The 12,567-nt window shown below is 49.3% G+C and overlaps 1 protein-coding gene across 1 annotated transcript in view; it reads left to right on the forward strand.

Moving 5' to 3' along the window:
• Nucleotides 1–9,663: 9,663 nt before the first annotated feature.
• ARID1B (AT-rich interaction domain 1B) overlaps nt 9,664–12,567 on the forward strand; it is a gene marked incomplete at both ends in the record, with an annotated part of 315,911 nt that continues 313,007 nt past the window's right edge. Inside the window, one exon of the mRNA XM_079550855.1 lies at nt 9,664–11,016. Coding sequence (XP_079406981.1) covers nt 9,664–11,016 — 1,353 coding nt within the window. The remainder of the gene's footprint in view (nt 11,017–12,567) is intronic.

A 12,567-nucleotide genomic window follows, 5' to 3' on the forward strand; every position in this document is an offset into this window, starting at 1 on the left:
GTATGCATAATGCACTGATTTCTATGCTCTGTAAAGGTAATAAGCATGCCTGGGCAATAATATTTGTTAGGGCTGGGGATATTTCACAGATATAAATCTTAATAAGTTTATTTTAAAATAGAGAGTTAGGGTTTTGACTGATGTGTATTTGTAGGTACAAATGTACACTTCATATTAAATTCATATTATTAAAGCACTTACAAGAGAATCAGCCAAGCAGAAGATGACAAGCTTAAAAGAGATACCATTGCTATGACAGAAACAAGAAAAACAAACAAAATTCCCCTTTTACTTTCATTCTTTCTATCCCATAAAGTGTTTATGAGCGTCTCAGTTTAACTATTCCTATCTTCTCTGAAGTAATCAATAAAGGAATACCTTGTGTAGAGAAGCATGCACTTTTGCATTTCCAGCTAAACAGTACAGATCTGAACAAATTCCTCAGGATACACTTTTATTACTAGAGAAGAGGCTGAATTTTTTTGCTTTGCGAATAACCAGCTGAATAGCCTGTAACTCGATTTTTATTAACATCCAGTTGTCTGTCACATACCTCAGTGTCCAAGTGCCCCTCTGTATAGTGTTCATGAGTACTTGACATCAGACAGCTGGTAATTTTCTCAATATGATGTATAACAAGAGACTTTATTGTGATAATTTAGGACAGACCCTTTAGAACATGTAAAAGAGTTCTTGGCTGGGAGCTGTTTCTCCAAATCTATCTGAGAAATGGCTTGCAATCTTACTCATCTTCACAGGTGTTTGATGCTATTGATTTACAATTTTATATTGCAATTCTAGCAGGTTTGCTGAAATAGAACATACACGTACAAAGGACATTAAAGAGTCCAATATCTCCAGCTCAAGAGAATGAGATAGTTCCCTTTCCCATTTAATCATAAATGTTTCTTTAGTGGGCAATAAAGAAAAAGCAATGGCTTTATACAATCACCCTACAATGTTCGGAGATTCGTTGCGAAGGAATAAGATTTGTTCAGATAAAAAGGATTCTCTAATACAAGTGAGTTTAACGTCAGGCTGAATAAAGGAACTCCTGAACTGGAAGTAAAGAAACAAAAAGAGAAGTCTAGCATGTTACACCTCAGTTGTATGTCTAAGTGAAACATGAATTTGTTTTTAATGAATAATTGAGATAAATATTTCAAAACGCTGATATCAGTCGGTTTTGTGGTCTTCAAAGAAAATAGGCACAAAATGTATGCAAACACACATACAAGCACACATACAAAGAAAAAAAAAGCAGGTTACTTTTAAGCTGGTACAGTCGTCACCCTATGAACAGAGATCTTGGATTCAGGTCTGTTCCATAAGAACAGAAGTTTCACACCAGCCAGCTCATGATTCCTCTGCTTTCAAAATTTAGAAAATCATTTCCCTTAGCTAAGTAGTAAGCTGGATTTATAATTTGTAATAGAATCGACTGTACTCAAGAGGTTGCATAGTGCTTTTAATGATTCCCTTTCCTGCCCAAGTAAAGTTAGTAATAAGCCTTTTAAGCAGGATGAAGCACTGAATGGGGTGAAGATCACAATAGTGAACTTCAAAACAGACATAAAATAGAGATGACCTAATTCATTCATACTGATCCAACCCAATTAATCAGGAGTGCTTTTCAAATACATGGCTCAACAGAGCTGTGCAAATAGGATCCCTGTATAAAAACGATACATATTAAAATTAAATCAGAAAAGTGTTTAGTATTGGCCTCACTTCACTCCTGCTGAACTCTAATTCTGCTGTCACGAGGTACTTTGAAAATGCCTGTTCAGTAGGACCAGCCTCTCAGGGAAAAGCAAAAAGAAAACAATTTTGATGATTTTATGTATTGTGTCCTTTTCTGAGAATGAGTGCAGTCCCTGATTTCTATCTGGTGAGAATCACCATGGATAGCACTTCCCAAATTAGGCTCCTTTCTTCTTGGACATATGCACAGTAAGTTTACACCCAGCGTAGAATGGTGTGGCAATTTAAATTTAAATGTAGTTAAATGAAAACCACGTTTGTCCAATCCTCTGGGTGAGAAGAAAAACAGCTGTAACATGGCAAAAAGATCTGCACACATTTCATTTTTTATGAAGTCCGCTGAAAAGACAAAATTGAGATTAGAAAAATCTTAATAAAATTTGTCTATTACTTTTTAAAGAGAGAAGCTGGTATTTTGTCGTTCACCTACAATGTCCCTAACATCCACCAAGAGAGATAAAATGATAGGGATGGCCTGTTTGGAATGAAAAACAAATAGCAGAAAATTAATTAGTATACAAAGCAAGCTTTATGTCAGTCCCTGAGTCTTTGCTGCCTCTGACTATAGCATCTGGATTTGTTAATGCAGATGACTCATGTTGTTAAGCCTTTGTTAAATAAGTAGTTGATATTTTGGATTAATGAAATGGTCGTTCTAATTTTAATAACATTGCTTTTTAAATTTACACAAGAAGAAACAGATGTTTTAAACAGACCAGTCCTCACCACATGATTTGGTCACTAAATGTTATAGTTTAACAGGAGCAAGGACTCCAGGAATCACTAAGCATTGGGGATCAGACCCTGCACAGGTAACACGCTGAGATTTTATAGAGATGTGTATCTTGAAGTGGTTTACATCCACTCTTCTCTCAGCACAGTTCATCTCTCAGCTGGAGCAGGGAACCAACCATGGGAGTTGCTCTCATAGCAAGGACTTGGCTGTGGCTTTGGCAGTCAGATGTGTTGTGGCAGAGAGGATGTGAAAGCAAAGCACTCGGATGGCAGTTGGTGGTGACGTCCTGTCTGCTGGGACAGGAGGCCTTGGGGAAGGTCTGTATAACTGACAACAGGTATTTTAGCTGCCGCCTGATGGTCCAGCAGGATGCCTTACGTGCACCCTACTCTGCATCGCCATGGTCAACATTTAAAGCCTAGAGGGATGCACTCTCCATAAACATTGTGCTTACTGCCACATATCAGCCATTTTTTGTCCCTCTGCCAGAGTCAGCTGTCTCCTCAGATCTGCTGGTTGACTTATCCTAATCTTATTTGGGCAAATGGGTCTGAGGTAATGCAGAGTAAGTCCAGTAACCTGGCTCGTTTAATCTGAGATGTGCTTGGGAACACACATAATAGCACCTGCACTGCCAGATGCGAGGAGCATTCGTATTTGGTTGGGGTAATGCTGGCAAAAAAAAAAAAAAAGGGGGGGGACAGTAATTTTTACTGGCTCTGCTGGGCTTTGGGAGAGAGTGGCTTTTAATAATATTAGGACATCACATATCCTTTGGCCATATTGCTGGTTGGACAGGCCCTATTTATCTCTCCCTGCCTCCGGGCCTCCTCACAGTGCCAGGCAGAAAGAAACAGGTAACGTCATGTGTGTTTGGTCCCATCTCGTCCCCCTTCCTGTTATGCTGAAGCTGAGCCATTGGGTGAGTCAGTGCAAGGATCTGGATAAAAATAAATTATTTCTACCTCCTTGAGTAACTGGCACAGGTGCAGCTGCATCACAGTTGCTCCAGCAGCCCAAAAGTCCATGCCAGAAGGGTACAGCAGTCACTTGGAGCTGCTGGAGCTGAGAGAAATGTTGGTGCACCCAGCCTTCCTCCCACCTGGTCTCAGTTCCTCAATGGTGAAGTAGGGACAACTGGAATTATCAGTATGATGGTGTGCTTAAAGCATAAATGTGTCAAAGCTGGAACTCTCAAGCCAGGATGTGGTTCACTTGGGAAATCAAGGGGTGGCTGGGATGGAGAAGTCTTGAGGAAGCTTTATCTGGGCTTTCCCTCCTCCTCTTCCAGCCTTTGCAGTGCCTCCCTCTCTTAATTTGGCGTCTCCTGTGTATAGAGGCCACAGGAAAATGGCACCGGGAGTAGCTTTGCTGAAACTCGAAAGGTAGGACTCATTCAGAGAGAAAGCAACAGCATGAGTAACTTGTCTAGCAATTAAGGGAGGTTGAGACAATCAAAAATCAGCCTTCTGGAATATGGGGTTATCCAGAGTGTGAATGTGCATGTACATGCAAAAGAGTGAGGACTGAAGATAGGTGTGGGAAGGAGGGAATTAATAACCATTGCAAAAGGGGAAGGTGGGGCTCCACCTAAAGGACTTAGAGGTGTTGGAATAGAGATTGTGAATGGTCAACTACTACAGAAATGGGTTAGAAATACAGTACATCAGGCAAAAATTTTACTTTTTACTCCCTTCCTCCTCAGAATTGCATATCAGCTATGAAACATAGGAAAGGAAATTCAGTTTGCAAAGGAAAAAAAAAAGTGCTATCTCCTACTGAAATCCATGCATTTCCAACTGTACATACAAATATTCTACAAAAACTTATTTTTCTTGGTGAAGACATAGAAGCCACTGTAATCCGGTCCTAGAAACAGCAGTTGATAAATATTATAGACTATAGATAATGCTTGCATTGTGCCATATAAAAAACGCTCCAGAAAAAGGTTAGGAAAAGACTACTTCTTTAGTCCTGGAAGATGCAACTTATTTACAACTAAGTTACTAATCTTGTTTATTTTATGCATCTGAAAACTGTGTGTTAAGAGTCTGACTGTTTCTTCTATGCATCAGCCAGGCCAGCCCGCTACAGCTGGCAAAAGAAAGAATGTCTGACCAATGTGCAGCTAATGGCAAATATTTTTTTTGCTTTCCCAATGGGTTAGTTCTGTCTCTTGCACATCAGCAAAGAAAAGATTCATAAAAGACAGAAAAATTAGAAAAAAAAAATAGCAGAGAACTCTGTGATAACCACTGCACTGAATCTTGCTTAAGATTTCCCCTTTAAACGTGAACAAGACCATCCATTTTTCATTTAAAGGAAGGCTGCCCTTTTCCTAGGCTTCCCCAGAATTCACTATTCTCAGACAATGACAAAAGATCCAGAAATGTTGATGAAATTCAGTTTAAAGGCTCAAATTTCAGCAGTGGGTAAAGGCAGAAATCAACACCACCTCCTCTCTCACTGCCAAGTAGATTTTGGTTTGATTTAGAAAAGCACTTGGGCTGCTATCTCACCAAAGTAGACTCTGGAGCTGTTGTTCCTGGAGGCCTTGGTCTGCAGAAGCACTTAATCAGGGCTTAACTTTAAGGAAGTGAGTGATCTTATTGACTTCAATGGATGATGTGCATTTGTAAAACTGCGGGATTTAAACATTCTGTTCAAGTGGTCCAAATCCTGCAAGGTGAAAAATGGCTAATGTTGCATTTCCTTAATAAAATCATGTGTGACATTCTTGAGATGGAGATGGTGGTGTTTTGAAGTCCTTTTGTTTTCACATTGACAGAAGAAAAAAAATTAATTAAATTGCCTGGGATTAGTGGCTGCTAAAGAATGGATTTTAATTAAATGGTAGAATGTGTCACTCTGTACACGTTTTAGGCCACAATCTGTTGGCATAAACTGTGTTTTTTCCAAGTGCATTATGACCAGCCGAAATAAAATGATTACACTTCACAAGCAGCCTTTACACCTAACAGATTCTTGCTTATCAGCTGGGTATCAACTGCAATAGTTTACATATTCCATTTGCGACTGAAATGTAAATATTACATAATAAAGAAAATACTGCTATGTTACATTTATGTGTGTGTCGACCACATAAAGGTTCTCTTAAGGGGAAAATCCCATTACTGGAGCTCAAATACCGAGCTAAAGCATAAAGTTAGAGCTTGGAGCTGGCTGCTTACTTTTCTGTGATCTGATTTATGGGTTATTGAAATCAATTAAAAGATTTGCACTGACTTCGGAACAATTTGAATTGGGTGCTTAACTAGTAAAAGAAGCGATAGTTTAATAAAAGCCCACATATTTCTTTCTTTTTTGCTCATTAACTCTAATGCCAGTCTAAAGGAGGAAATTGAGAATTACAGTGAATTTGACAACTGTTTCATCTAACCGCACAGTGGATTTAAACAGAAAGCAAAACAAGAACCAAACAATAAGGGATAAAGGGATTTTTAAGGCTCTTGTAGATACTCAGATCAGATGCAACAGGCTCCTAAACCTCTGCCTGTGTTCTCACATGACACATATATGTATGCACAACACATAAATATAAATTAAGCAGCTCAACAATGCTGTTTCTTCTAGTGTCTCCAAAATAACACCTTGGAGCTCTTAAACCACTGGTTTGCATTCTGTATCTCTCTTTGCTGTCACAATGTGTGACTTAAAAGCTACTACAATGACCCAACAGGGACACTGTGCTAACTTTCACCAGGGCTCAGGGGCCTGTGCAGACATGACAGCCAATGTTGCACACCAATGGCCAACAACACGTTCAGAAAATTTTACTGTTTATCCTGGAAAATGATCCCAGAGCACAGGAGTTTGTAATTCATCAGGGAAGAAATTGAGAAAGGAATCCATGCCTGGACAACGTTGGTGTATAGAAAATAATTACATTGAAGAAACAATGAAAACAGAATGAAAGTTGAAACTGCTTGTGGTATCAAATATCAACGCAATCATTTTGCAGCAGATAATATGCATGGCAATTAGAGCTTTCTTACATTATAATAAATTCATAATTCATGCATACAACGAGAGCTTTTGGAAAGGAGGCTTTGAATTTAACAAACACTACCACTCATCATCTGAGCAAAGATGGCAAAAGGAATTTCAACATTATTTGTGATCTTCAAAATCGAACCATCGCTGCTTTGTGTTGTGCTTCCCGTGCACAGACTGCAGTGCCTTCTGTCTGCTTGAGGGTGTGGCATCTGCCATTGGGGAGGAAAACTGGCATGTGTTGCCTTTTATAGCAGCCTGATTGCTTTGTGCTGGGGGCCTCTATTTCAGAGGCTCTTCGTTCCAATCCTGCAGCCGAGTTGCTGAAACACATGGAAGGAACAGGAGTGGTACCAACTCCTTGGTTTAAAGCATCTTTTTTTATTTTTTTTTTTTTTTTACTGGAGAGAACATTTCAAAGTAAATCTCTGTTAAACTTTGTGGGTTATTTTCCTGATTGTGAGTTGGGGAGCACATTGGGAAGTTCTGAGCCACTGCTGAGGTGCTATCAGTAGATGTTATCGGGGCTTAAATGTATATATTTTTGCTCAGCTAAAATTGTGTATAAATGTGTAGTCCATTTAAAATTTTATTTTAGAGCACACATGTAAATAAATGCACACAAGTAGACATCTATATTTGTATTTGCATATGAAAGGCTACAAAAAATCAGTGTATGCGATTTAATGTGTATAATTAGCGAGCATTTGAATGTAAAAAAGAAGAAAATCCAGGAGAAAATGTCAAAAAGGCTCGCTAACAAAGATGTAGTATTCTCCTGGCAAAAGCTGATGAATGATCTGGCATGAATTCACCATACAGTTCTGTTATTCTCTCTCCTACAAAGATGATATACCCCTTTCGAGCAGTTTGCATAGAACTGCAATTTGTTGTCGTTACTGGCCATAATGACCCCTGGGTACACACCTGATTCCCCCCGCTACAGTCACTCACCATTTTTTCGCCACTCTCTTTTCTAGTAGCTGTATAACGTCTTGGCACTTGCAAACTTGCTTTCTTTGCAAAAGCAAGCAAAAAATACGGTTCTAACAGATGTGTGAGTGCGATGTGCTTGATGAACATTGAGACTTTTCAAACCTGGCTCCATAATGGAGTATTTCTGAGTACTTCTGACTTTTCAGACAGAACTGAAATTAATAAGAGATTGGAACACTGTTCGTACTGGATCAATAATCACAGCATGTTACTCAATGTCAGGGCATGATGCTTCTGTTCTTTAATGCTTTCACAATGGGAATGATAAAGTCCACCTGCAGTCCACCTGCTCGTGACAGCATCTTCCATGACATGCTGCATTTCTCTACCAGTATCACTGAGTTTCCTATTTATCTACTCTGAAATTTGAAAATGTGATGATCATAAACAGTATGCATAGAAATATTCATTTAAAACAGTGCTCTTAGGCCCTAGCTACACTGAAAACACTGCTAACATCTCAGTTTGTTAGGTGCTTCCTTAGTAGAGTATTTGACCTCGAGATGCTTTCATTAGTTTAATGTAGTGTGTAACATTTACTTTTTCTTATGCTGGGGTACTTTTTGTATCAGAATAGTTATAAAAAATCCCCCAAACCATTCTGAAGGATGCTTTAAAAATGTAGGTCATCTGCAACAACTTTTCATGTGCTATTTGGATGACATATTTGGATTTTTGTTCTGGTACTGCTGTGTTTTCACGAGTGTCCTGTGCATACGGGAAATTACATTGTTTGGGGAAACAATTACGAGACTATATGCCTCTCTCTTCTTGATCATCTCCCATTATCTGCAAATAAGTACAGAGAACATATTGAGAACAGCCCTATATATAAAAGCATCATCAGCGCAAATGACCATTAGAATTTGGAGACAGCTGGGCAATGTGGACAATGGCACCAATGGTACAGCTGCAGAATTTAAGTTACATTTTATAGATGTCAGCACTGAAAATTTCGGGGGGGGGGGGGGGGGAAAGAAAGAAAAAGGCAGGGGGTTGGGGGGGGGAAGGGAAAAATAAAATAAGAAAAAGAGAGAAGAGAAAGCAGAGCTTTTCTGCGAAACAGCAAGCATTTCTCTGCCAGAGGAACGGAACGGAGCTCCTTTCCAGACCTCCGAACTCTGACCGCCGCCTGAGGAGCCCCGAGGCCGGGCGCGGGGCAGCGCGCTAGGGGCCGCCCGCTCCTTTCCTCCCTTCCCTCGGGACAGCGCCCGCGGGCGGCCACGGCCCGGCCGCTCCGCCGCCGGCCCCGTCCCTGCAGCGCCGAGCGGCCGCGGGGCAGCGCGATCCGCGGCCCCGCGTCGCTCCAGGTGCCGGCGCGGAGAGCGGGCGCCGGGGCCGGCAGAGTCCAGTCCGCGTTTTGCGAGTGCGCTGGGCGCGGAGCGCGGAGGGGGCGATGTGGCTGCCGGGGCTCGCCTACCCGCCCGCCCGCCGCTGCCATGCTGGGCCAGCGCGGCTCAGCCAGACGTGCGCGTACCCATATCCGGGTTAGAGAGGAAAGGAGGAAAAAAAAAAAAAAAAAAAAAAAAAAAAAAAGTTTCATTTAAACCCGAACAAAAAACTTCCAACATGAAGTCACACAGCGGGAGCGGGCGCGCAGCGTAAGGCGCTCTTACCATTTCTCGGCCACGGACTCGAGGAGGGGATTTTTGCGGAGCGGAGCGGCCCGCAGGGACGCCCCGGCCCGGCCGAGCCCTCTCGCCCCGCTCGTCTCCCCCTCCCCCCGGCTCTCCCCCCTCTCTGAGCGCGGGGGCCGAACTCCGTCTGTTTTTTTGCCCGATTTTTGGTCTTTTCGGTCCCAACGCCAGTCCCTCCAACCTCGCGATGTGGCGGTGATCATGGCCGCGCAAGTGGCGGCGGCTCCGGCGGGGGCGAACAACAACCAGGGCAAGGCGCCGGGCCCGCCGGAGCGCGGCCCGGGGGGGGGGCCCTCCGCCGAGCAGCAGCACCCCGCGCCGGCCCGGCGGCAGCACGGCGAGCCGGCCATGGCCCACCGCGCCGCTCCCAGCGGCGGCAGCACGGCCGGCGGCCCCTCCTCGGAGCCGGCGCTGAAGGAGGCCGGCGGCGGCTCCGCGGCGCGCTCCTCGTCGTCCTCGCCGCCTTCCTCCTCCTCCTCCTCCTCCTCCTCCTCCTCCTCCACCCCGAGCTCGGCCATGGAGACGGGGCTGCTCCCCAACCACAAGCTGAAGAGCGTCGGAGGCGATCGCCCCGCCGCGCCGCCCCACCACCACCGTGCCCACCACCCGCACCACCATGCCCACCACCACCATGCCCACCGCCCGCACCACCGCCACCACGCTCCGCCGCAGCCGCTGAACCCCTTCCCGCCGCCGCCGCCGCAGCAGCCGCCGCCTCAGCACCATCCCGCGCAGAATAGCAGCGGCAGCCTCGGCGGCGGCGGCGGCGGCAACAACAACGGCGGCGGCGGTGGCGGCGCTGCGCAGCCCGGCGCAGACATGGAGCAGCAGCAACATGGAGGAAAAGACGGCGTCCTGGGCGCTCCGGCCGAGCCGCCGCAGCAGCCGCCGCAGCAGATGCTGAATAAAGGCGCCGACGAGGAGGAGATGCCCGGCAAAATGGGCGAGCCCATCGGCGGCCGCTACGAGCACCCCGGCTTGGGACCCCTGGGCGGACAGCAGCAGCCCCAGCAGCCGCCCCCGAGCGCCGGGAGCGGCGGCGGCCTCGGCGGCGGTGGCGGCGGGGGAGGCGGTGGCGGCGGCCCCTCCGCGGTGGGTGTCTCGGAGTTCAACAGCTATTATGGCAACGCTGCCCCTGCCGCTGCCAGCAGCGCTACGGCGAGCCGCGCCGGGCCTTGCTTTGATCAACATGGCGGACAACAAAGCCCCGGGATGGGGATAATGCACCCCGCGGCGGCCCCCAACAGCATGGACCCCCTGCAGAACTCGCACGAAGGGTACCCCAACAGCCAGTACAACCACTACCCGCCCTACGGCCGCGGGCCCGGCGGCGGCGGCGGCGGCGCGGGCGGCGGCGGCGCGGGAGCCGTGGCGGCGGCGGCGGCGGGAGCCGTGGCGGGCGGCGGCGGCGGCTACGGGGGCTCGGCGGCGGGCTACGGGGTACTGGGTTCGCCCCGGCAGCCGGGCGGCGGCATGATGATGGGCCCCGGCGGCGGGGCCGGCCTCGGCAAGGCTGCCTCCGGCGCGGCGGCGGCGGCCGGCGGCTTCGCGCGGTTCTCGGGGCAGAACCAGCACCCGTCCGGGGCCACCCCGACCCTCAACCAGCTGCTCACGTCGCCCAGCCCCATGATGCGGAGCTACGGCGGCGGATACCCCGACTACGGCGGCCCCGGCGCCCCGCCGCAGCCCCAGCCCCAGCCCCAGGCGGCGCCGGCCGCCCCGGGCAGCCAGCAGGCAGCGGGCATGGGCATGGGCAAGGACATGGGCGCGCAGTACGGGGCGGCCAGCCCGGCCTGGGCTGCGGCGCAACAAAGGAACCATCCGGCGATGAGCCCCGGCAGCACCGCGCAGCCCATCGGCAGGACGCAGGTAAGCCCCGCGGCGCCCGCTTCGGGGCCCGCGCACCGCTCGCGGGTCCCCACGCCGCTTTTTGCTTTCTTTATTTTTATTTGGATTTTATTTCTCCCCTCTCTCCTCCCCCCCACCCCCCTCCCCGTGGGTCGCTCCCGCTGCTCGCTGCCCCCCTCCCGGCACCCGCCGTGCTGCGGGCACGGGCTCCAGCCGGGCCTCACCGCGCCGCGCGGCTCTGGGGCCGCGTCGCTCCTCGGAGCGGCGGCGGAGGGCCCGGCAGGAGCGGCCCGGCCGAGCGGGCGCCGCGCGGCCGCGTTGTGCGGGGTCAGTGCGTTCCCGTGGGGCTTTCCGTTGCGCTTCTCTCTCTCTTTGTAACAGCCCGGGGTTTATTTTTATTTCCGAACAGAGCGAGTTGTCCGCAAATTAGTTTGTCATTAACGCGGAGTTACCGCAGTGCACACCGCTCAGCGCAGCTCGGGTGTGTGTGTGTGCTGGTTTTTTTCCCCCCCCCCTTTTTTTTTTTTTTTTTTTTTTTTTTTTTTTTTTTTTCTCCTCTCTCTCTCTCTCTCTGTGGGAAGAGCGCGTGTGTGCGCGCTGCTGTGCGCCTGACTCACGGCGCTTCGCCCCGGCCCCAGCGCCGCGCTTCGCCCCTCGCACCCTCAGGGCGCTGGGCCCGTCCCGGCGGGTCGGGGCCTGGGGGGGGGCGTTAAGGCACGGGGCGCTGCTGAGAGCCGCCCCTCCGCCCTCGTTCCGGTGGGGAACCGCCGAGCGTCGCCGCCGGGGCCGAAGCTCGTTGGCGAGGAGCGGCTCCGCTTCTCCTCCGCAAGGTTTGGAATTTGAATTGTGGAGGTAAACGGGCTGCAACAGTCTCCAGACAGCTGCCTCCGAGTTGACATCTAATCTGCCATCTGATTGGCTCCCCGCTCGCCATTGGGCACTTCGCGCCGCTGATGTAAATAGCAGCGCCGAGCAGCGATGCCGGCACCCACGGCCCCGCCGCCACGGAGCGGCCGCGCGGGCGGGGTGGGGGGTGCGGCTGCGCGGGAGCGAGCGAGGAGGGGGGAAAGTGCGCCGCGCGGGACCGGGGGCGAGGAGGCCCTCCCGCCCTCCGTCGTCCTTCCCGTTGCCGGCCCTACGTGGGTTTCGGTGGTCTTTGGGCTCCGCGCTAACGGGACGTGCTGGGGAGGCGGCCCCTGAGAGCCGCTTTCGAGTTGCGCGCGTGGAAGCTTTGTGCTCCTGAAGCGCTTCGCAGCGCTGCGGGTGTTATGCAAGGGGTGAGGGCTGTGCGAAAACAGAATACGTACTTTGTTTTTATACATCTAGGTGGGTATTAAAACCCTATCGTAAACTTGACGCCGTCGGTGTGGGCTCTTGCCCGGCTCAGGCTCCCGTTGCACCCCTCGCTGTGCGCAGCGGTGCCGTGAGGGGACGGCGGGCGCCGTACAAAGGAGCGAGCGGCGCCGTGCCTCCGCGTGGCATGAGCGGGGCCGGAGTGCTGCGGGAACGGCGGGAGGAGCCCCTCGTGCTGCTCCGCTGGGAGGCCACGCTCCAGTTCCCTACAGGACGGCG

The sequence above is a fragment of the Tetrao urogallus genome (genome assembly GCF_951394365.1).
Source record: "Tetrao urogallus genome assembly, chromosome: 2".
NCBI lineage: Eukaryota > Metazoa > Chordata > Aves > Galliformes > Phasianidae > Tetrao > Tetrao urogallus.